Genomic DNA, 26,601 nt, shown 5'->3' with positions numbered 1-26,601 from the left:
TTGATACGAAAGAATTGGCTCTTCTGTCTTTGTGACGTTCTGATGGCCGATTATGATGATTTACTTACTTGTTGTTTTACTCAATTCATTTGATTAATTACTTTAATACTTTAGAGAAAAAGTGAATGCTAAAATGCTTTTTGTGGCGAAGAGAGAGAGAGAGAGAGAGAGAGAGAGAGAGAGAGAGAGGGGGGGGGGTGGTAATAAACCTTTAACCCAGTTTACACGGGTTATGATTTTTTTTCTCACTGTAATGCTTACTTCTTTCATACCAACATGAATCACCCAAGACGGCATTTTGTCATATCTGTCTTAGGTCAAGTTAAATATGCTGTAAAGATGTGTTTATTGAAATGACAAATGAAATAATTCTTCAATATCTGACTCAACTCTGTCTTATGTCAAGTTATATGCTGTAATGATGTGTTTATTGTAATGAGAAATGAACTTAATCTTCAATATTCGATTCAACTCTGTCTTAGGTCAAGTTATATGCTGTAATGATGTGTTTATTGTAATGACAAATGAACTAAATTTTCAATATCTGACTGTACATTAAACTCGTGATTTGATTTCATAAGATTTATATAAAAACTTTGAACTTAATATTAACCTGACCAGCTTGAACTTAAACACTGATTTCAAAATCCTCCGTCTGCAAAAGGGATGAAGGACTTAAGTTCCATTATCACTTTTAACTGAGTTCTTTCATTGGAAATTCAAAAGTGTTATTATTTCTCTGATCATCTATGAATCTGGCAGCGAGAAGACACATTACCACCTTTAGTAATGGTATCATAATTATGCTAGCAACAATATGGCATTTTTGCAGCTGTCTAAGGCATAAGTCCTAGACAAAAATCCACATTCTAGTAATTATGTCCTTTTTTAAAGATTATATATCACCTATTGTTTAAATGTGTCTCACCTGACACAAATATATGAATCTTGATTTAAACATACATGCATTAAATATCCCAAAATGAATATCTTTCCCAATTAAAGTTTTTATTTTCTGCAGTGTATATAAGTATTATCTTGGGATCGAGGGGATTTGCTCTGTAGGAGTTTTTTTTTAAATTTATTTTTACTATATATACATATAAATGTTTACCTTTGTTTAAAATTCATCGGATTTGAATTCCCTGAGAGAGCCATCTAATGAAGTTCTAAATTAATGTATAAAGAGATAGAAATAATGAGTTTTTGGGAGTTGATTTTAATCAACTTTCCTATGCACTTACTCGGGCAAACCGAAAGTGAAACAGTGTTTGGACCTAAGCACAAATCAATACCGGTGACAACACTTAGTTTTTGAAAAATAATCGATAAATTCAGATGCAATGTATTCTGAAGCATTGTTTTTCAAGAAAACTTATTTATTAATACCATGAAAATAGTAAGATTTTAAATGGTACAAATAGTTTTGATATTTTTTTAAGTCGTATGTATTCATACGCTAGACTTCAATGTACTAGTCTCGTTCAACCAGACGCTCGGATGTCTCCGTTAATATCCGACAAAACAGAGTCTCTCTTACTTGTCGGAGATAAACGGAGACAGTCGAGCGTTTGGTTGAACAAAACTAGAGTTCAATCTTGCCTGGATCCATACAATTTCTCAGAAATATTTTGATTACTGATACTACTTGCCATGCAAAATCACATATCGCTGATTTTAAAATAAATGATAATCGAAAAAACCAACTCCTGTCAGTACTTCAGTACTTTGATTTCCTAAAGGTGTATTATTGATTTCGATAGAATCATACTGCATTATTTGTGTATTACCTGTAAATTTCATATAATTTCAACAAAGAATTGGCTAATGATGCTACAAAATAGCAAAACTAGAAGGATTAAGAACTTGTTTCTTGGTTAATTCTTGGTATAATCTCGAAACGCATGTCTAGCGAAATACAGAAGTACCTGGTATATATTTTAATGTACAGTTGTATATCAATTAGCATTATTATATATGTACAAGTATGTGTTGGTAATAACTAGTAACTGTTTCTTCGTGGGAAAAGAAATACTGGTGTTTTTTATTCACATTACAAGGATGTTAACGTTTTTATTCACATTTTGTTCACATTAATACAAGGACCTTCTTAAATTTTTTTTAGGAAGAGGGGGGTGTTTATAAATTTTTTTTAACGAAAAGGAAGCAATGGACAGATAGTATATTACAAATTATTATTAATATAAATCCTATGTCGTTAAAACAAAAAAGGAAGGGCGGAATAAGGGGGGGGGGGGGGTAAAATATTATTTATTAGGTTTGTTACTCCGCCTCGCCTTCTATGGACTTTACCGACCCCTCAAATTTCTATAAACAGTCAGTAACAAACATAATAAGTGTTGTGTTTTGTCGAGGACCTAAAGTTTGATATGTAAACAACTAAAGATAAATATATAACAATTAAATTCATAGGCTTAATCTAATTTTGTACCTTTCTCGTCAGTCGTCTGTGCAAATCTGGATGCCATTGTATATAGGATCGTTTTATTACGTCACGGGAAAAGGGGTGGGGGTCACTCTAAATATTTTGGGGCTTAAAAATTAAAGGTATCGTTGGACGTTTGTGTAAAAAATCAGCTCAAATAACGTTACGTCCGCCATGTTACCGTATAAATTTTGACGCCCGCCGTGTAAAGAAATTTATAAGGTAATCACGTGACGCGATTCATCCAATGACGTCGAGACATTCTAGTCCGAGGCAAAAGAATATGCGTTTGTTTAATTTTTTTTTGACAACAAAAGTCTGTAAATGGTAATGTAATGTAGTTTCTGTACTAGGGACGTTTGCAACGAGGGATGGATGGGGTGAGGAATGGTCGGGTGGGTGGGGGCAGAGGAGCGAACAGATAGAGAGGACAAAGAAACTGACCAATAAGGAACTGCTGAACAACGCAATAATTTCGATCTAGAGCATTTAAGGGCATTACAATCAGAGGTAACTGTAGGTACATGTAGGCGAAGCCACGTTAAACATCCTTTTTATCCAGACGTTTAAGTTAATTTAATTTATTTGTCGAGTCAGTTTATTGGCTACGAAAGACTGACGGCGAAAAAAAAAACAAGTTTGCAGATGAGGATGATTTGCAGATGTATGTATATGACGTTTATTTGTTAATTTAATTAACAACCAGTCATCCGCTTGTATAACAGGTATTTTTTTATGTAATGTCGTTTTGATAATTATATTTACATGTACGTCAATCTATGACTACCACGGTTTGTTTTTTTTAATATCATGTCAATATTTTATTTATCCTCATATTGTAGCTCTTCATAGATGAGCATACATTATAATAATGTCAACCTCTTTAGGGGAACTGCTCTTAAGTTTATCTTTTATCCCAAAATCCACGAGTCATTTTGATTTAGTAGGCATGCAATTTTAAGTAGTACACTGTATATATATAGTGAATTTTGTTTCAATGGCTTTTCTTTAGCAATGAAACGATTTCAGTCATTATTGAAAAAATATATATCAAAAAATTAATTTAAGATTCGATTAAACCATGGGTATGAATGCCCACGGCACTCTGTCATAACATCGACAGATAATGAAAGATTGTAAAGCAAAGGTATTGAGTATGATATTATATGGTGTTTGCTACTTTCATTTTATCAGTTGATATGATACCTAATATATTAATTTTGTTTTTCACTGTCTCAGTGAATGGTGATAAATCTTCAGTTAACAGTTGACGTAAATAATATAATTACGAAATTCGTAGAATTGACATTAACATTCCTTCAAAACATAAATGACACATGAGCCAAAAAGTAAATAAGTTTTCTTTATTTTGCAAACCATTAACGATGTTTTACTGAAAAAACAAAAACCTTATAAGGTTATTTTACCATTGGTTATACATATAAAGGTAATAATTACCCTTAATATTTTTCTTGTTTAGATATTTTTTCGAAGAGAATTTGCTTTTGTTTTTTTGTTTTTTGTTTTGTTTTTTTGGTTTTTTTTTTGTAGGCCATGTTAGAGATGTATTGAAATTAGATGTTTATTAGAGGGCCCGAGTTCCAGAGAAAACGATCTATTTCTCATATGTTCATACTGTTCCTGGAATTTACACAATATGTTTAAAATATGAAAATACAGTCTATAAAGCTAGTAAAAATCAAAGAATCCCATGAATCTACCAGAATCTATCGAATTAAAGCAAGTTCAAAACTAATGCAAAAGTTCACTCTTTGCAAAATTCGTTTGTCTAATATACTGAACTTTCTATTTATGAATGAAAAGTTTGAATAACTATTAATAATAAATCAGTAAATTTGGTGTTTATGTATGGCCCGTACAAAAACCATTGTTGAATTTATTAAGTTTACGACATGCAGCATTATTTCTTTGTTGGTATACTGTATACAGGGAAATATTCGCACCCGTTTTATTTTCGCCCCTTTTGTCATCGTTGCCAGCGGGCGAATTCTAATGTCTTAAATAATCTGTCTAAAAACACAACAGTGTCAGGGCGAAATCAAAACGGAGCGAAACTCCATATAACTGTAGACGGGCGAAAATTACATGGGGCGAAAATAACCCAGTATACAGTAATCATTTGAATCGTTCTTATACATGTATAAAATGATCCTCTTGTCCTTACATGTATACATGTACATGTACATCAAATGAATATGTAAAAGTTTAACATATGTCATTATTATACTTTCATGTAAAATACTGAAATCTGATTGGTTTAGACGCAGTTGATAATCCGTTCTATTACCCTCATCGTTAGCAACACACTTAGCAACGGGTAACACAACAAATTGTAACATGCGCGTAAACTATGCGCATACGGTTCGCCAAAGAATTCACGTCATTCATATATAAAAGTAGTAAAGTTTTCTTTAAAATTAAGACATTCAGTATAATAAAATAAATAGTGCCTGTTTAGGAGGGTAAGAGTTGAAACTGACACCCCTTGAAAACCATTAATACTTTTCTCGGGGTGTCAATTTCAACTCTTAACCTACTAAACAGGCACTATCTATATAATGTGCTTTATTTAACGCAGCAATGAGTAGGTGGTTGTGGAAGTGCTGATCTGGGGTTTTGGGGCTGACTCTTGTATACTGTTAAACAAATATACCCATTTTATCTGGATGGCAACATAATCGTGTACGCCAATTTGCCCTTCCAATTTTTGTCAGGCCTCTCTAATTTTCACTTTGAAACACGATACTTCATGTCTGTGTCTTTAACTAATTAAAAAATTTTAATTGTCAATGAGTCCATGACTAAAAGACATCTGTATAACGAAATCCCATTTTCCATTGAATTTGCCTTACACAAAGGACCTCTCCTCTGAATAGTCTCTTCTATCAAAGCATAGGCTGGAAACAGAATTGTATTTGGGAATAAAAAATTGTCATCGTATTTCAAACGGACGCGCAGAAGAAACATTAAGAACAGAGTCTCGGGTTGGATGGCTTTGGGAACTCTTAATAATCTCATTACGTATAAAAATGCTTTCATGCAACTCTATAGTTGGAGTCTCCGATCCCCCTTTTTTTTTGATACAGCTTCCTTATTTCTATTCATTAAAACCCCTTTCTTCCCAAAGCTCTCATCCTCAGGGATATTATGTAAAATTTTCAATGACAGTGCAACTCACTTCCGCTCGCAAAATGAAATTTGTGCGGTTTTTTTAAAACCTCTTTGCGAATGATTTACGCAATTTCTTTGCTACGTTCTGGCTACATTTTTTATGTAAAATGTAAAAGTTTACCACAAAAATTAAGATTTACATGACATTGTATCACAATTAGATTTCTTTTGGCGATTTTCTTATTAACATCAAAATATATTGATTCGTGAAGATTTTGATACCTATTCATGATTATGTTTTTTTTAAAAAATGCAAGAAATTGAGACCGTTACTAGCGCACGAGTACTTGATAGCGCGTCTAAAAACTTAACCCATATATTGCATGTATAACTGGTACTGTTTCGTTAATATCTCAACCATCTCTAAATCTTTTTTTTATAAATTGATGGAGTATTAAAGGATGGATTTTGGTATTTTTACATGTACACACTTTCAAAAAAAAATCACAATTTTTTCTTACCTGTGTAGAATGGTTCTAAATTTCATGTACAAATATAATTATGTATATCTTGCCTGATATTGAACATTCTGCACAATGTTTAGCTCATAAACATGTATAGTTCTGTAACGAAATTTAGTGCAATTATATTATCTATTAATATTCTGATTCAAATAACGCTTGCGTTTTAGAGAATTATACGTGTTATTCCAGAATGATGCTAATCACCCCACCCACCCCCTTCCTTTCAAATAACATATCTATTACTTCGTAATGATGCTAATTATACCCCTTCTCCCCTCTCAAAGAATTTCTTCAGTAGATGAGTATTATCTCAATGAATAGTAGTGGACAACTAAGTCTAAGAAGAAACGCGCAATGTCCTCTATCATATCAATATGAATCGACATGTCTCAATATTCCTGTTATTATTATCAAGACTAAAACTTCGCCGGTCGCTCTTCATTAAAAATAATTATTCCTAATTCGTGAATTGTAGTCGCTGAAAGGCAATTCAAAGCCTTGTCTAAATGAAGAAGAAGAAGAAAAGAAAACCTTGCAATTACTGTAATGAAGATGAGAAAATTTTGCTAATTTCCATCAATGTCTTTATACCTGCTTGCATATCATCTCCGTCTGATGAATAGCAGATACTGATTATTAGAAAAAAAAAATAAAAGGATAAAAAGGTTATAAACTTAAGTCTACAAGCCTAGAAACTCTTAATTTTATTCAGGTGTGCGCACGCGCATTCGGGTTGCTACATGTATTTTTTTGCTTATCAATATTTCTATTAAGTCTACCCCCTCCAACTTTCAATTTGCTTCCGACGCCACTGTATATAATGTACATGTATATAGATGTATCGTAAATACAGTTTAGCGCTCCCCCCCCCCCCCTCTCTCTCTATTTCTCTTTCTTTATAGATAGCTTCGTCAAACCGAAAGTCCAAGGTCTTGTTAAAATGGTTCTAGAACTGGCATTGAATCCTTAGCTATAAATATTATTAACGTGATATGAAAACGAATGATGTAACAATCAAAGTCAAACATCTCTACAGCAATCGGAAAGCAGAAACAATATTTCTAACTTGGGCGATAAGTAATAATACATACTTTCTCTCTCTCTCTCTCTCTCTCTCTCTCTCTCTCTCTCTCTCTCTCTCTCTCTCTCTCTCTCTCTCTCTCTCTCTCTCTCTCTCCACTATTCCTCACAGAGAATATCACAGCATCCATTAATCATAAATCATATTGCCCAAATCGTAATCGATTATTCGGGAAAGTGTCAAAAACGCTCAGAATTCGTCTCACTCGCGGAAATTGTTACTTAAGATTATTCAGCGGTTGAATTCGATCTTTCCGTACCGAGGAAAAATAATACTATATTATACTGCCATTTTTATGTCACGCCTAAGACTGCACTCAGATGTTTACAATACATCCTTCGTGTTATCTGAAAACCGGCTGAAGTTGACCGTGGTTTATACGTGCATTAATTACATTTACATGTACATTTTATGTAGGATGGATAAGGAACAAGCAAGGACACTTAACGCTTAATTAGATTGAGTTTTCTCTATTCTTGATCTTCTTTATACACGAACGAACGGTTTATATTTATCTACAGAATCACCATGTGTTATGCAATGTTAATCTTGGGGCCTTTGTCAGTAGTAAATTTATATTTAGTATAAATACATCACCAATCGCCTGAGTTCTTCCATAAGTCGACACAAAACGCTGTCTGCTGTCTCTCATCAATTAAAAAAATTTAAGATACATGGAGTGTTTGAATTGAAATTTATTTAGAATATAAAAAAATGAACAAAATTAATCCAACTTTGGATGAAGTTTATGATGAAGTTTCTTAAAAGAAGAGAGAAAAAAAATCAAAAGGTGTTTCGTTCTGTTGCTCGATGTTAAAATTCAAGTGTTTATAAAAGAGGTGATGATTGATACAAAAATCTTATTCAAGTTAAGATCTGCTTACTTACTCTGGTAACAATCGTTTCTGGTAACTGTTGGGTTTTGGGGGGTTTTGGGGGGGGGGGGGGGGTTTGGGGGGGGGGGGTGTTGTTTTTTTTTTTATTGGTTCACATCAATGTGTTTTGGGTTTTGTTTTGTTTTTTTATTATTCTTTTTTTTGTGTGGGTTTTGCATTTGATCTTAACAAGCTTTACCAATTACGTGGATTTTTTTGACAAAGTGTATCGATGCTCAGACTATGTTTTTATCATTATCATCATTGATATTAGCCCTTTAACATTCAATTAGATTGCCCCACTTCAGGCATTATCCATAATGTAAAAAATAAATGGACGGAAAAACGTTCCAACAACAAACCTGTTAATAAATAAATCAAATTACGTTTATTATTAAGGTCAACAAACTGTCATTTTTGACGCTTATTAATGTTGTTTGGTTTTATATCAAATTATGCAAATACTTTTTTTTTTACCCTAGAGCTCTAACTTAACAATTTTCTTTTTTAAAACAAGTTAATATCTATCTGGTTTAATATTCTCATCATCTTCTGTAAATATGAGCTAAAGAGTAGTTTTTATAATAGAAATCAAAGTTACGTTTCAAAATGGTTTCCCACTGTAACAAAGGAATTCGATTACATGTTTATGGAAACCTAGGAAGCAATACTGTTTCTTCATTTTATCGGGGGGGGGGGGGGGGGGGTCAGGTCACTTGAGTCACTTAGGTGACCTATTGCTATTTGTCTTTGTCAGTCGTCGTGCGTCGTCCCCGAACAATATTACATTTTTAACTCATTAGGCCAATTGTTGCCAGTTTTGGTTTGAAGCATATCTAAAATAAGATGAATCTAAAATGTGAAATGTATTAATTTACCTTACCACCCCTGGAGTCTCATTAGTTGGATCAAATATTTAAAAAAGGCTAAATTTACAATTAAAAGATCTTCTTTTCTACTTCCACACGTGGTAAAACCTAAACGCATGTCAATGATGTCTAAGAAGCCATCTACAAAGACAAAATTGCTAAAAAAAAAAATATTAATAACTGTTCTATAGCTAAGTCATGTACATGTTTTCATGCTACATGTAGCTTAGAAAAGGGGTCAAAGGGAAACATTTTCCCTATCTATACTCCCCCATCCCATATTTTCTGCCAAAACAACTTAATTCATTTAATTATTTATTTATGGAATTAAATTTTGGGTATTCAACTAGAGCATCTTTATACACGTAAAGTAAATAGCGCTTCTGTGTTTTACTGAAATCTGCTCGACACACAAATTTTGAGGAGAAATTTAAAAAGGACAAAAAAAAATAATTACATCGCAGTTGGTGTTTGACTTTTTTTATGAACGTTATGTAGATATTGTAACTAGCTGATGGCGCTTGTTTTTTGTATGGCGTGGTGTTTATATCTATATACTGATGGTGCTTATCAAACATTCGTGTAAATTGATGTACATTTTTTGTGGTAGCATTTTGTTTCATGTAATGAGTGTGTTGCGTGTGGTATTGAATTGTGGATGTTGATAGCAAACAATAGGAGTCTCGATAAGGCCGTGTGGTTATCTTTCAATTTAGATGCACTGGCACCTTTGTGGTTGGGGTTAGTTTTTGTTTTTTTTTGGGGGGGGGGATTTTTTTTTTTGGGGGGGGGGGGTTAAAGATTTTTTTGTTGGGGTATTTTCATTTGGAGGAAGGGGGTTGTTGATTACTAAAAGTTAATCTTATTAAGACAGGAAAATGATTAAATATTATCCTACTCAAATTTTATCTCTCTTTTTACGCAGGAAAAAAAAAGAGTTATCCTTTGAATCCCTTGACCCCGTGAATCATTATTTGAACAAAACGAAGTTCAACTAATTAATTGAATTAATTCCCGAAGCTTATATTATTGAAAAGTAATGATTTGATATGATTGCCTTTTAGGTTCTTAATCTTTTTTTTTTAAGAAATACATACCCTTCCAGTTTCCCTCTTGGATTGAGACCGTTCCTTCAGTGAGGTTAACTTGAAGGCCTTTTTTATCAAGCGTTTATCAGTCTTATCTTTTCAGTAAATCGCAAATGAGCAAGGCCCTCGTTGAAAATGAATAGAATTGTTTTTCACTTAATATAATATAAATCGATATGAGTTAATTGTTAATTCTACTTTAACATATTTCTAACATTTTTTTATGAGTAAGTAATATTTTAAACTCAGAATTGCAAAGTGTGTGTGTGTGTGTGGGGGGGGGGGGGGGGGGCAAAGCAATCTTTTATTTATAACAATCCAATTTTTGACACCTCCGGTTGTTTCATTTCATTTAAAAACGTGTAGATGCCCTAGGCCTGTAGCATGATAGCATGTTACATTGTACTATCCTACTTCACTTGGGTCTGGTGTATGCTTCTCTCAAGTTTTACAACGGACAATGACGCCGTTCATACTTAGTAAGCAAGAACAAAAAAGCCAATTGTTATTCCGCAAATAAATCCAATGGCTATGAACCTGACAGAACGGCGTGTAAAAACCTATCGTGCTTCCTATCCAAACATTTTTGACACCCAAATTCACACGTTTCAAAAACAAATGTTTCTCATCCCCATTCGCTGCAATCGCCCAATAGACCGAGAAAACGATCGATGTTATCCAGAAGCTTGACTACCAAGAGAGCAGCTACCGACACTGAAAGAGCGCCTGTTGAGGACAGAAAATGCACGGGGAGTTTATTTTCATTCTCTCTATTTTGAATATTTAGCACAACAGTTGGTATAATAATCTTTGACGCAAATGCTCTATTTATAACACTTTCCCCCGATAAACATTTAAAAAACGATTAGGGTTTACAATGTAAGCTTTTTTTCACTGCGCTTTGAAATATTGTGTTAACTTAATTGTAGATGAATAATTTTTTAGCAGTAAAATAGCGATTTTAATAATACCTTCAATTTTTGTTTTGTGTTTTTCAAAACATCTTGCGTACAGGTATGTTTATCTAATCATTATGTTCAGCAACAGAGCACACATTCACCGCAACTATCCCGGTACATGCAATGCATATAACACATATATTTTTTTATAACATAAAGTTTACATGCATTGAAAAATCAAAAGAAAAAGTGATATAATACAAAATGCTCATATGTGCAGTGTCAAAAACATTAATTATCTTTCGTATACAAATACTACTACTGTACAAAGATCAGCAGAATTCTACCATAATCTTTGGTATTCGTTTTCTTTGAACACTTTCAATGTTGTCTGTTGCGTCCTTTATTCTGAAAAATAAAAGACGGGTGGATAGGAAACATTTTACATGCAATAGCAATATGTTAAAGGGCATAATAACAAAAGACAAATAATTGCGAGACCATATTACAATTTTTGGGGGTTTAATTCGGCTTACGATTTTGAACTAATGAAACGACTCTTAAGTCGCATGCACTGCCTTGAGGAGGAAGTTGAAACAAATGTCTCCCGCAAATGTTTGTCTCTCTCAAAAAAAAAAAAAACAATGCTGATAACCTGGACCGCACTTCATTACTTGTGGGTATTAGTAGTCAAGCAGCCTCGTTAGAATTCATGAGAGTTCGATGCTTTTTCGCTGCAACTGCAAACAATGATGACCGTGTCGCTACAGAATCGCATATCGATCTTGGCTTTGTGGAAACAAATGTCGACATTTTTCTTCTGCCAAGTGCGAATAAACACGGTATAGAAACAATAGCTTAAACCAGGCGGAATGCGTCTTATACAACGGACGAGTTGTGACTCTCTAAAGACACCCGACCCACCGCGGACAAGAGAGCTGTGACAGCATAATAGACATAAACTCATCAACAGCAGCAAACTCATGAACTTGTAATCCCATGTTTTAGGAGTGTTAATGTCAAATGGTCTGCTAAGAAAATGGAAAACAAAACTGTTGAGTTTTGTTGTTTTTTTCTCCTATCCCTGTGAAAATGCCAAATAATAAACTGTCAGTGCATCTGAAGTTTCAAAAAAAAAAATCGCAATACAAGTAACAATGTTAATTAATTTTAAAATGAAAATTATTTCAGTCAAACTATTCATGACCATAATGATTGTTACAATTGGATGGATTGCAAGAGACAACAAGTTTGTTTTAAAGCAGACAGACCCTAACAAACAAAATGAGTGGTGTTTTTTTTCCTTTTTTTTTTGTCGGAGACCAAAAAACCTTTTGTATGCGAAATTAATGTACATGTTTATATACACGCAAAAGGCAATTCAATGAAAACATCTTTACGCCTTTACGTTAACGTCCCTGCGTGCTTAAACAAAAATTTTCTACTTAACGGCAATCATTCTATAACAGAGCATGATGTTATTGTCAGGGCCAGAAACCAAACTTGTTGTACGAATTTGCTTAGTCATCAAAGTAAATTAAATTACATTGCTTTTTTTCACCATTTCTGAATAAAGTTGTTTAAAAAAGAAAATGCATATACATGCACGTACCTTTCCTGTATCATGCATGCAGAATGACTGTATCATTTAATTAACAATAATCTCTATACAACTATAATTATACTAAAGTTAAGATCGCACAATAACTACATGTACATAATGATAAATCATTGCTGAATAATGCTAAATATCTATAATAATTTTGTTTGACAGAATCCTATCTCGCCTAGCTTGGCAACTAGAAAAACTTCCAGTGCATATCGCCACTGATAAAAATCTTCAGCCGTTTAATGTGCATGTAAACCTGGACAATTTGAGTTTTACACTGTTATTTTTTCATTTCTTTTACGGGAGCGTAAATGTCAGTTAGTAGGAACAAGACGTAATTACACGTGGACAAAAACTGCATGTGCAGCACCATGCGCGGTCATCAAAAAGAGTAGTTGAGATTAGTCATGTATTTAAGGTCAGACGACACGTTCCTCGAGAGTCTTTTTTGTACCTCCTCGTAATAGAGAGTTCCAATAAAAAAAAAAATTATAATTACTTTAAAAATGATCAAAATTTACTTGTGTTTGGTTATATGTCTAGATGGTCGAGTGGTTAGAACCGTGGCCGCCCACTGCCAGAAGCGTATAGGTTCTAGAGGTAATGAGTTCAAAGCCCCGCCCCGGGGGAGATATAGTTCTATTATAGTGAATTTTACTGTGCTGTAGATGTATTTATTTTTATATCAGCAATTCAAGTGTATTTTCAAGAAGATTATATAGGAAATTGCATACTCTAGTATTTTGCAGAAATGCCTGGTAAGGTACCCTAATTTTTTGCAAGAAAGCTTGTCAAAGTAGTTGTAAACCATTAACAAATTTCTGGAAAAAGTTATCTAAAATTGGGGAACGTGTCGTCTGACCTTAAGCTAACGATCAGATGAGTGGTTTTTGATTGTAGAAAATAAAGCTGAAGTTTTTAGACACTGATATGAAAAAAAAACCATTTCAAACAATATTACACGCAAAAAATATGAACATATTGTTGACCACATTAATCGTCTTTACGCAGACTTCTAAACAGAGAAAGAGGGGTGACAGACAAACAGACAGACTGATACATGTACACAGAAAACAAATGAGATACTCTAAAGAAAAAGAGAAAGACTCGCGTGACCATTGATATTCTCTCGTTTAATTTTTCATTAATGCTTCCGGGTCGGAATTAATCCTGTTCCGTCTGCACGCAAACAGCCTATAGCTGTTAATGCTGGAAACAATTGGTTTCTATGTTAGTGGATGTTATTTCTGGACAATATTTGATAGCGTCTGCCCCATTACATCATGAAGATTTCCCCCCTGATATTGACGATAATAAAAGGTCATGAAATAACCATAATGTTTTTATGTTGAATTGTTATTTATTACGAGGGCAACAAGGATGATAACTTCGTCATCAAAAGTTTCGCTTCTTTATGTTTTTTTTTAAGTATATATAATTAATATACTTGATTCCCGTTCGTAGCGAGTTTTTGTGTTATGTTTTATGGTCTGTAGTAACTATGACAGATCAATGTTTGGTCAAACATGAATTCGTTCTTTCAAGCAAAAGGATATACACACCTTCGTTTTTAACTGTTGACAAAATACCGTGCGAAATGGTGGTAGTGCGAACCGACGAGACCAAAAATCGAACCAAAATCAATTGATTTTATTTCTTTTAGATTCTAAAAGTTGTTGGATCTCGATATTATAAAAAGAATACTTTAACCTAAAAACAATCAATTTTTCCAATTGTCTCCACTGTCTTTGATGCTATTGTTTTCTTGATCGGTGTGCAGATGTTGTCAAAATAACATCCAAAACGCCTTTTGTGTATGTTATCTCTTGAATAATTCAAAATAATGATTTAATTTGGAATTCATGCATCGACAAGCAAAGATACAGCCATTTTAAACGGCTTCGGAAATTTTTTACGGCTTTTTTCTCTCTCTCTCGTCAGCGTCCAATTGGGCAAGGATCCATTGGGTTAACTCCACGTCTCCATGTAATGAGAGGAAATCGAATAATGCGATCAATATAATATACCGCTCCAGGGGATATCCGTGTTGAAGAGAGCGGGCAAATTAAAACGCCATTTATGAAGAAAAAAACGGCATAATTTTAATGCCTTCAATTTTTATTTGCCAGAACTAATGTTAGCAATTTTGTTTATCCAATATCTTTACAAATGCATTTACGTCTAATGAGAAAATTTTACAGAGTTTTTTTTTTCTTCGCGGAATCGCACGGACAAGCTTTATTTAAAACTTCCTCCCTCCCAGAGCTCTAGATTATGAATATGAAATTCAGAAATAATTTTCAACGGACGCTATTCTAAAGCTGTCGATAAACGTCACTGTTACAGTGTAACGTAATCAAATAATGTTTTTTGATGTTTCGATTTGATTAAAATTCTAACTAAATACTCATTGTAATTTAAGTTCCAATTTGAATCGTTTTCTTATCTTTTAATTTATCCTATTCAATTGCTTTGTCATTCGCATCCGCTGGATCATTAGTTAAAAGCCATTAAAACTTTCACAGTTTTAAATCAACTGATTGCATTCAATCGTATTTCAAACGATTTCGCAGTGCGAACTATTTTGTCTCTTCTCAATTGCTATTAAACGAAGTGACGTGCCGGAACTATCAATGCCCTTGTATCATCTTATATTTCTCCGCGCTCCATTAATACAAGAGTGCTGCACGGTCAAATTGTGTTTGCGTAGGATGCAATTTCTAAGATGATTAAAAAGCTGAGCACATAATCAATATTGAATCACATGCACGATTAAGCTATTGACACTTTATTAAGTCAAAAGACAGGGCGATTAAAAAGATTTATATGCAGCCCTCTACATGAGACGGTCATTGATTTAGCACTCCACTTGTTAAATAAAAGAGTGATGGCAACTCAAATTAACAGTGTCGCCCTATTGCAGCTAAACCTCAAACCATCGAACAGAGCTAGGTTTCGTAAATTTCTTTTTTAATATCAGACCTAAATTGCTGTGGCAGACCTTGTATTCGAGTTTCCCCAAAATCCTCCTTTCCTATTAAATTGATATATTTTCTGCCGATGTAGACAAGAACGGTAAATATGTGGGGGGTTTTATGAGTGATATCAACACTTTAACGACTATACTTCCTAGTTTCTGCCAATACTTGTTAATTTGAGTGTGGGTTTTCAAAGAAGCCATAAATATTGCTCTCTCTCTCTCTCTCTCTCTCTCTCTCTCTCTCTCTCTCTCTCTCCGTTCTCTATATGTACCAAACTCTATTTTCCCCTCTCACTCTCTCTCTCTCTCGTTACATGCTCTTGTTTTTTTTTACTTTTTGGGGTGTATTGGTTCGAGATCTCTCTCTCTCTCTCTCTCTCTCTCTCTCTCTCTCTCTCTCTCGTGCCATGCTCCTGTTTCTTCTTTCTTTTCCCCATTGATTAACAAGTGCTCTTGTCGAACTAATCATTATTCTCAATGAGTGTCAGACAAATGAAAAAATAAGGCTTTTTAGCCCCAAACGACTCATAAACACCCATACTAGTCTTCAGATGATAACGCGTCCGTACTTCAGGGTACAATATGGACAGAATGTTGCTTCGTAAAAACCAGACTTTCACACGATCAGTCCAGCATCCTTCTTCTGCGAGACCTTTAGTGTTAGTTTTAGCAATCCAATAAATTACCCCATTTTTTCTGCATCCTATCAATAAGATGTTCTTCAGTTTAAGTGGAGTTAAAGTACAAGTAAACAGTCCAACATAACATGTCTGCACTGACGGATCATCAATTTTGTTTTCTGCTTCCTGGTGAACCCTATTTGCTCAATGTAACCGTCGATTCCCTTTTCATATTTCCATTTCTATGTTTTTGTTTTATTTATAACAAAAACTTTAAGTGGAAAAAAACACTTGAGTGGGTTTTGGGATTCTGTTTATGGCGGGGGGGGGGGGGGGGTTGTTCGCGAGGGGGCAAATATTTATTTAATATTTATTTATTTATTTATCCATCATCCATTTATTTTGAAATTTTGTAAAATATCAAGTTACTTCTCATCAAAAAGAGATTTTGAACATAAAAACACTGATAAACATGTAGTAGCATGTGACACTGGACAGGTATTCAATCATTAACAACTTCGTTTTCAAACCTATTTTATTTATTTGTTGTAGCTGGGTGTTGCTTTTTCTACTATTTATAACAGTACAGTATACCTTCAAAACAGACCACCTCCCTGGGGATATTATATAATTATGAGCCGATTCTGATGAGTTAACAGTTTCAACTTAACAAATGCTTCGCGTTCCAGGGTTATTTTGATCAAGTTAGCTGATGGCGACCTGGTCTGTTTTTAATTAAAATATAATACGTTCATTAGCTGAGAAATAATTCTCGTTAAGCCCCGTTCGGTTTCGCGCGTTCCTGGCATGTACGTTTCTTTCCATTATCTGACTTTCCCCCCTGAAGACTCAAATAGCATTGGCTTTCCCCTTTTTCTTTCCCAGGATAAGAATTAAACCTCGTACTTTGGAGTTGTTTACATTTTCGTAAGAAGAAAGACGATAGGTTAATTACTTTTCAATTCCACAGAGAGATGCCTTGTTCAGAATTATAGCGAAGAAAAATGACAGAAAGGCGAGGAAATGAGAGAATAAGAATTTTATGTACATTCTATTATGTTATACTGTAGGTATAAATTAGCACATTGCAGCAATGAAGGTGTTATTCTCTCTTTCTCTCTCTCTCTCTTTCTCTCTCTCTATGAGAGAAAACACTACTTCCTGTACACAAAATTGAGAAATTAAAACGTTCATTCAATAAAGGTAATTTATTTACATACACATTTCGTTTTAAGTGAAATAAACAATAATTAAAAAGATAATTTTACTTATTTCTTAGCCTATAACATTTGAGGCATTATTTTGTTCGTTTTTGTTTCTCCCAAGACTTTTATCTCTTCTTAAAAATTCAACAGTTTTCGTCTTTTTATTTTATATCTAGATTTATTTTAAAAAACCGACAATTTCTTCCTCCACCATTTCAAAGCCCATCATGCAATAATACTGGAAATATTCCTTGGAGGAAAAACAAACAGTCGTTCACCTCATCTGACAATTCTTTGATTTCTTAAGAATCGACAATATCTAATTATGCATATATTCATACAAATGAAATCTGACGGATTCATATGCATACAGAAATAATACACTTTTTCTGCCAGTGACATGTGTGTGGATTACGAAAGGATTGAAAATGTCAATATATTGATGGGAAATCTAGGAAAATCCACCATGACCCTAACACAACAGGCTAGCAATCACAAATAGATGTCATCTTTCCAATAACATTCCGTGCATGCCAAATTGAACCTTGATTCCAAACCTGTAATTCATTCTCATAATGAGATATCATTGCTAAATGTTAACAAGTAAATCTGTTTTCTTTTTATTTGGGGGGGGGGGGTGGGAGGGAAGGGGGGGGGGGGCTTGTTAGAAATTTTTAAGGTAGGGGATAATTGCTCTCTGGAATACGATTGGTTTTCGATTTAAAAATAAAAAGCCATTCAATAATTAAAATAAATGTTCCCCAAATAGTCTTTCTTTTTAATATGTACATGTTAGTTTTCAGTTTCGTGATGCTGTCACCTTGAACAGTTTCCATGCTGTGAGCTACATGTATTATATCAATACATTCATCGGGAAATATATTAAGGAGGCTGGATAGTCAACAAATTAACCATCTTATCTACATAAAAAGATTTTGATATTCCTTTTTAAGCCATACAGTATTATTAAGTAAAGAAAAACTCATAATATTTCAGCTCTAAATTTTATGCATTTTCGTATATCTTTATACAAAGCTCTCCTTCTGAAGGAGATAGATATAGTATAAAAATGACCGCGACCATCCAGCCCTTGTAAAGTTACAATTCGTCCTATTTTCGTAGAGCATTCTCTTTGACCAGTGAGAAAGAAAGGGGGCAAGAGGGATGGGGGTTTCGAGGGTTATTCTCAATTAAAGCAACTGATTAATCTGTTCAATAAGCAATACATTGTATATATGGTCGAGTTCATATTGCATCTTACAGCGAACACGCCTAATATAATTATGAATTCATTAGAATTAAAGATAAAGTCTTTTCATGTTGCCTGCTTTTTTTCAGGTGACCCTCCATGCCACTTGCTTCACCCTAACAGCCCTGACCATAGACCGCTACCACGCCATAGTGAACGCTGTCAGCTCGCTTCACTGGAGGACCCGCAGAACCTCAACTATCGTCAGCTTACTGGTGTGGGCAGGTAAGAGCCCGTATGTTTGATTAACGCATGTGCGAAAAGAATTCAACGACCAAAACTAATTCAGGCATTTTTTCATATATAGGCGGGGATCCGAAGAGTATTTTTTTTTGCCGGAAGGGGGTGTTATTTTTTGGTAACATTGCTATGTTAATTTAAAAAAGAAAAAAAACTTTCAGTTTTTCGAGGAGAGGGGGAGGGTTTTCCGACCCCTGTTTCCTTTTAAGAACTGCACATTGAAGGGCTACTCGTTCTAACAAATCAAGTTCCCTTTTCAGATACTGTATGTAGATTTCCAGAATTTGAGGTGTTTTTTTTTTCATTTTTCCCACCTATTTTCACAGATTGCCAATTTACAACATTTGTTACAAGTTTGCTGTGAATCCACTACTGTTGATAAAATACAGCAAATGTGCAGCGCATATGACATTTTTGTTTTTGTTTTAAAATCCCCCTCCAAAAACTTATTTTCTACAAGAGAAAAAAAATCCGAAATAACATAAAAAATCAAAATATTAATAATGTACATAAAATACCCAAACAAACAACCAAAATAGTGCTCCGATCAAAGAAAAGTAAAACAAAACAAAAACCTGGCAGTATTTTTACTCCCATTATTGAAAACAAGTTTCTTGCCATTTAATTTACAAGTACGCGATGAATAGTGATCGCCAAATTCTCTTTTAAGCCGTGGCAAAGTATGCAGTGACATGCAGAACATGCATTGGTTTGAGTTATTTTTAGACGGTAAATCTGGCTACTGTATGATCTAATCCTTTAAACTTTTAAATCATGTTGATGAAAATGTACGCAACATGCTGCTGATAAACTCATTCTCCTTTCTTCATTAGTCAATTCGACACGACATGCGTCTAATATGCAAATTAAGTGCGTCACAGATTCCTTTGAATTGAAATTTGATTTTCAGTGAGAGAAAGAGAAAAAAATGCTGATTGTACAATCATCCATTTACGGAATCTTGGTGGGGGGTTTTGCGTAATGTCCGGTAGGAATTTAAAAAAAAAATTCTTTTGTAAATCTTCGGCAAAAGGAATTGATATTTCCTCCTTCGCATGCGTTAATGTAAGTTTTATATCGAAATTGTAATCGTATGGTAGATCATAAATTTTTTCCCAAATTAAATCAATTCCTATAAAAGGAGTTCCAATGACGTTTTATTTTCAGTTGAATCAAAACGAATTTGATTTTTACATGCCTTTTTGCTCAAGAAATGATAAAAAATAAAATCCGGAAATAAGACAAGAGCTCATAGGAATAGTATTGCTTTAAAAATTCGAATATTCTAGATGGATTAGTGGCATTTGAAGATATTAAGATCAAAATGAAAATTCATGAATTCAAATTAACTTTTGAATTTAACCACATTAAGAGAGAGAGAGAGAGAGAGAGAGAGAGAGAGAGAGAGAGAGAGAGAGAGAGAGAGAGAGAATATTATAACTTGTCGCCCAAATTAGAAACGTTAATTTCAGATATTGTTTCTGCTTTCCGATTGCTGTAGATACGTTTGCCTTTGATTGTTACATCATTCGTTTTTATAGGTTAATATCTTTATCTAGATAATAGCTAAGGATTAATATAAGTGCCATCTCTAAGAGGTCAAGACATGCAACGTCGTCAGCGATACTTGGTTATATAATTCTTGAGGCCAGAAATAATGGATACGATTCGGCGTTTCTTTTATTGGTCCGTCTATAAATTTGTCTGTGCGCTAGTCTGTATATTGCTTTATGTTTTATGATTGTTGGATATATATTGTTTTATGCTTAGTGATAGTCGGATATATATATATCTCTAAGAATGGTCAATCCCAAAGCTTTCTGGGCTATAGCTACATCAAATAATCCTTTTGAGCATTGAAGGTCAATAAATAAGAGATCATTTGATTCGTAATGGGAAAAGACTATTAATATGTTAGTGTTTTATAGACATGCAATTTTTATTCAACAATGTCGGTGTGTTCTAAGGTTTATGTGAAAAATGTACTATTTCAGGCCAGATTTTCAGAATAACTCTAGTTATCTTAATTCATTCATATATAAAAGTATCAAATTTGGTGTGATTTTAGTCGACATTGTTACACTGTAACTTTGTAATTTGATTTAAAAAAAAAAATTCTTCCATGGAATCATAGTCTTTTCTAGGATAATCAATATATATGCTAATGCAAACTTCGTACGAAAAGGGCATTTTACAGAAGTAATGAGAACTATTCTTATTGGTCAGATTTCAAAATGGCGGAAATACATATACCGGAATAAACACTACGGGCGGCCGACTTCTGCGACAATAGCTTGCTCACGCATCCCAGAGAAATTATTCGTCTTTCATTATTTGGGGGCGGAAATGAATCTCGGTGGGGAATCGGAGTCGGTGTAATTTGAATGAAAAGTGTCTTCCGGTGTCAGTTGGAAACCTTGCATGTATGAATCTCTGTGATTATTCACTTCTTTAGAATTTTCACATAGAACATAAGATTCATTTACCTTACGCAAAATAAATAAATAAATAAAGAACTATCCTTAATTCTAATTATATCTTTTATTCTCCTCTTGTTGTGGTCTTCACAGTTAGCTTGAAAAATGAGAATTATATAATTGTGAGGTTCTGAGTTTCCACAAAAATATTTAAGAAACAAAAAAAAGTTCTATCAATTCATTTTCAATGAAATAATTAAAGCATATTGAGTTTATAATCCTTACTATGCACGTTAGCTCTTATCAAAGAATCAATATTCTTAGCCGAAAAAAACGTAACTTTTATCAAAGAGACTTACATTCTATTATTTGTTGGTATATGGAAGACTTAGCAAGGTTTGTGGCTATAGAGTGATTGTATAGTATTGTATATTGTATATAATATGATTGTATATAATTGTATAGACTAATTATACAATTATTCCAAAGAACAGTTATGGGGGTTTTGGGGCATAATTTATAAAACAAAATACATGTAGCATAAATTCATATTTTTTTTTTTTTGGGGGGGGGGGGGGCATTAAGTTATCCTACTTTCGATTTCGCCGGCTTAAAAAGGTATTAAACTTGTCAAACTTTCGCGTAGCAGCAAGTTTTGCATTCATATGCGATTATTGCTATAATCAGTCGCAACTTCTTGGGTCTTTCCAGCTGAGCTCAGATATTGGAAAAACACCTCGAAGTATCAACATAACAAGATGTAAAAATTTTATACAAAATGGATCGAGTCGAGTCAAAAATCAGCTTCAGTATTCAGGGAGGCTACATGGGTGGCCAACAAAATAACCATCATCTCTTTGGTAAAATTTCTTAAGTGATTGACTTTACGTTTAAAAGCAATAAAAAATGAATATGTTTTACCACATTTACATGCCAAATAAGTATGTAAATGCGTAGTAGGGATTATATTGTAATTATTATAGTTGACATAGAAAACGGGGGGAAATTATGATAATCACAGCATGTTGTGTTGCGCCACCTGTAGAACCATTTTAACAAGAGCTTGGACTTTGGGTAGTTGTGTCAAATAGCAAAGTGACGAAGGCCTGTCTATTTCATTGCTGTCCACTCAGCCATGGCTCTTTGAAATCAACAAGATTTGTCTGGCTTTTGAGCCAAGACTACACAAACGGTGTATATTTCGCTTGAAACCAGCGTCATTTTTAACTTGGTTTTGACGCAAGAAATAGATAGCTACGTCCTACTGAAAGTTGAAGGCCTTGTTAAAATGGTTCTAAATACCGTTATATCGACTGATAAGTTTCTCTAAAAGAAGGGTTTGTGGTCAATAAATTGGTCACCACATCACCTACATTAAAGGTTTAGACATCATAATGATGATTGCACATGGAGAAATTGTACAGAACATCTGGATCTCTCCACTCCGTAACTGAGTCCATGATTTCTCCAATGACATTCAAAACTGTTTTTCGTTTATTTCTCCAATAGTGTCCTTCCTCATCTCGATCCCCTTCGCCATGTATCACGAAGTGAAACATGAAGTTGGAGGGGCCAAGTTGTACTGTGTCCCGGCCTGGGGAGGGGAGGAGAAAGATAAACTGGTCACCCTGATCGTCATCTTCACCACGTACATCAACCCCCTCGCTATCATTATCGTGTGCTACACACAGATTCTGCGCAACCTCTGGACCGGAAATAGACACACCTACATGCCGAGTATCAAAACTGAGGTGATATTGCTGAATGTACAGCAGGCATGTTGCTTGGTAACCTTCATTTCTTTTTTCTTTATTTATTTTTTTATTGCTTTAATTTATTTTTACTGTCGCTTGATTTTTATATTTTATCTCTTTTGTAGTATTTATTGCAGATTAATGATAACTTACATATAATAAAGTTTTATATCATGGACTTTTACAACTTTGAAACTAAAAAAAACACTTTCTAGTACTTTGATGTTGTACATGTATACACTATTATAGTAACTATATTAGTATCTAATGTAAATGCATCCGTTTCATATACAGTATAGAATTAGTAACAAATAAATCCATGTAATTGTTTGTACCCATGCGACACTTTCAGCAGTGAATAGATATTTTTACTTGAACTCATATTGGCCGATAAATATGCGATATGATTGAAACATTTTTAAAGGGAAGCAAAACACATTATTATCCGTAAGGTAGAATTTAAAACAATCACAAAGTGCGAAAATCGAAATATGATACATTTAGATAAATGACATAAAATATTGTAATAATTAATCGTTATCATTAATTACATATTAACCAAGATCAAACGTGTACAGTATTAACTTCGTAATATTTATTACCCCCCCCCCCCCCCCCCAAAAAAAGCATCCAAGTCTGTAAACGGAAAATTACCATTTAGACTAAAATCTTTTTTCTCAAACTGTGGCAAGAATTCTCTCGCTCTCTGCTTTTTTACGATGTTACACTGATATATAATGAAAATTAAACGTAGTACGTTTGCGCTTTCAATGTTTTTTTTTAGTTTCTTTTTTATTTCAAGTTCATTCTAAGCAAAAATCGTTGTATTTTTCGTATACTGTTTTGAAAATAACCAATGCTACAATTATGTAATCATGTAAAAAAAAATAATATGGCATCGTTTTTTTTTTTTTTTGTTCTTTATTTTGTCCATAGGTAAAGTTACGCTAGAGGTTTTTATTTTTCGTTTTGTAAATTCACAGGAAGACGTAAACAGTAGCGTCCCTTTATCAAGGCGCTCCCAGACAAGACGGAGAAGCAAAGTTACACGGATGGTCTTCATCGTGGTTTTACTTTTTGCAGTCTGCTGGCTTCCGGTCCATGTATTTCAGTTGAATCGCCTTTTTAACCCGAATTTCCCTAAAACCAAAGTGGTATACGTGCTCAAAATGATCAGCCACACACTGTCCTATGCCAACTCAATCGTAAATCCGTTTGTTTACGCGTTTCTTAACGACGGTTTCCGAAAAGCGTTTCGGCGTACATTTCCGCTTATTAGCAGTTTCTGTCCGTGTGCTCAACTGACCTTCGAGGGCAACAGCCATGCATCCGACATGGTGGACAGATGTGTTCAAACACGTGTAGGCGAATGCCAGGATGAAAACGGAAATGGTGGAACGGAAATCGTGTCCATGTCGCACGTCTCTGAGCACAAGAACTCCATTCCTTTGGTTCTAATACCGAAACCTCTGCATTCAGACATAGAGGAGAAAAGCGGAAGTGAACTTGAGAACTAAAATGTTTAGAGGTTTGATTACATAATCGGTAAAATGTTTCCGTATTTCCTTTTCCGATTCATGTTATTGCCAGGGGGATTTTTTTTTCTGGTAAAGCTGTGATTTGGAATATCTGCGAAAGTAAAGTACCATGTCACTTCTAACAATGAACCCACGTTGCTTTAGATAAAAGTGTGTAGGGCGGTCTTATACCGTGAAAAACATATATGGGTATTATGACTCTTTAAGAGCTTAATTAGTTTCTTCACTTCCGTAACTAAAGACTTGTTGAGGAAAGACGAAATAAAATGTCAAGTCCGAATGTGAAATTGCTCGAAGGTTTTTGGAATGTGTGAACTTTTTCACTGAATGAAAAAAGAATCAATTACGTAATTGTACATCGCGACTCTTCTATTAGATATTTTTGTATATTGATATCATATTAAAGTGATGTGGACGTATTCAACCTCGTGGGCATTGTTGTAAACGAAGAATGAATAGCAAGTCATCGTTGAATTTAAGGCTATGTATACGAAACACATTTTGATTATTTTCAATTTCACAAAAACAGCTTTAATATCATATATGATATGGTCACGTTTAAGTAGAATTGATCAATCAACTCTATGTATGAAAGTATATTCTATATTTTCGGTTTTTTTAAAATTTTTACAATGATTGATTAAGACTAAAAGGAAAAATAGGAAAATCCCTCATTCTTTAGTAGGCCTAGGAGCATTATTTTGAATGTCAAATTTAAAAAAAGTACCTTATCGCGTTGAGTAGGTTTCGCTCGGACATTAAAATATTATTTTTAAAAAACTGTTTTTAATTGGTGCTAATTTTCTTGTTACTCAGGTACGTGTAAAGATTTTTTTTCTAAACTAGTTTTGCGAAGAATGAATATTAATTAACCTAATACAGCAAGTGATTGTGTTATAGACAATTTGCACAACAACAAGACACGATTTTAGTGAAATTTATCGAAATAAAAAAAAGCTAGATGCTATGAGAGATGCGCCCCCCCCCCCCCCCCACCCGAATATTCAAAGTTTTAAAATTTTACACAATAGAATTACCGAAAATCAAAATTATCCCTCACACCTCTGATTTTTTTTTTTTGGATCCACTCATGTATATGTATCAAATAGTTTTGCTGCCATAACTCATAGTGTAATTAATGCAGATTAAAATTACGACGTTCTTACCGATTTGCTAGGGTTTTTTTTCCCCTAAAATATAAATCAATACTAGTATGTTTAATGCTATGAAGATGATAACAATGTATTTTGATAATGATAATGACTCTCCTTGATTTTGACATTTGAAGAAAAAAAATACGTCGGTATCATAATTTGATTTTAATTGATAAAACCGAATGGCAGCGGGCGGTTTTCAAATAAAACAACAGTCGTTGGCTGCTAATCCGTGATGCTCTACGCTTTGAGTTTTCAACCACAAAGGTTGTATTTGCATTCAACAGGCCTTTCATCTTCACCCTTAATGACATATTCAACCACTGAATTATCGCTTTAAGCATCGTACTATTTTTTCCTCTATTTTCTTTCTTTTCTTTTTTTTTTTTAATTTAAGACTACTTTCAGGACATTACGTATTTGAATTGTTTTGATGTGCCATAGATATTCAATGTAAAGCAGTTACTGTATAGAAATATGTACATGTACTTCAGTATTTACAGACATAATTATATATATAAAGTGCAGTTTTGTAACTTCTTGGAGTCTTTAGTTTTATGTGTATTGTACATAACGAATGTGTGATTTTGTGGTATCTTTGGCATTGATTGTTAAATATCGATTAAATAATTTTTATATTAAAACCATTTTTCTTTGGTTTGTTTACTGTATCACACTCTTTCGACACATTTTTTTTCAGAAAGGCGACCACCTTCTGCTTGAGTTAGGGAATAAGAAGAATGACAATTCGCTGTCTTTTATGGGGATATAAATGCGGTTTCGTATGTGAATAAACCAATAAATACGAGTTGGTCACGTGTTCTCTATGGTAAATAAGATCGCGTAACAATTCGTATACAATGAAAATCTGGTACTTAAAATTACTAGAAATATGTTTATTAATGTTTTTAATCTGTGTCT

The 26,601-nt window shown here is 33.8% G+C and overlaps 1 protein-coding gene across 2 annotated transcripts in view; it reads left to right on the top strand.

Moving 5' to 3' along the window:
- Positions 1-26,324, top strand: part of LOC105320642 (G-protein coupled receptor 54) — a 35,524-nt gene extending 9,200 nt beyond the window's left edge. The window contains exons 2-4 of one of the 2 annotated variants that reach the window (XM_011418654.4): positions 18,667-18,802; positions 22,744-23,021; positions 23,972-26,324. In XM_011418654.4, coding sequence (XP_011416956.3) covers positions 18,667-18,802; positions 22,744-23,021; positions 23,972-24,505 — 948 coding nt within the window. In that variant the 3' untranslated portion in view covers positions 24,506-26,324. The remainder of the gene's footprint in view (positions 1-18,666; positions 18,803-22,743; positions 23,022-23,971) is intronic. The other variant, XM_011418655.4, reaches the window with a different exon arrangement.
- The last annotated feature ends 277 nt before the right edge of the window (positions 26,325-26,601 follow it).

This window comes from Magallana gigas, chromosome 10, assembly GCF_963853765.1.
Source record: "Magallana gigas chromosome 10, xbMagGiga1.1, whole genome shotgun sequence".
Classification (NCBI taxonomy): Eukaryota; Metazoa; Mollusca; class Bivalvia; order Ostreida; family Ostreidae; genus Magallana; species Magallana gigas.
The sequence above is the reverse complement of the archived record's forward strand: the minus strand, read 5'-3'. Positions and strand labels throughout refer to the sequence as shown.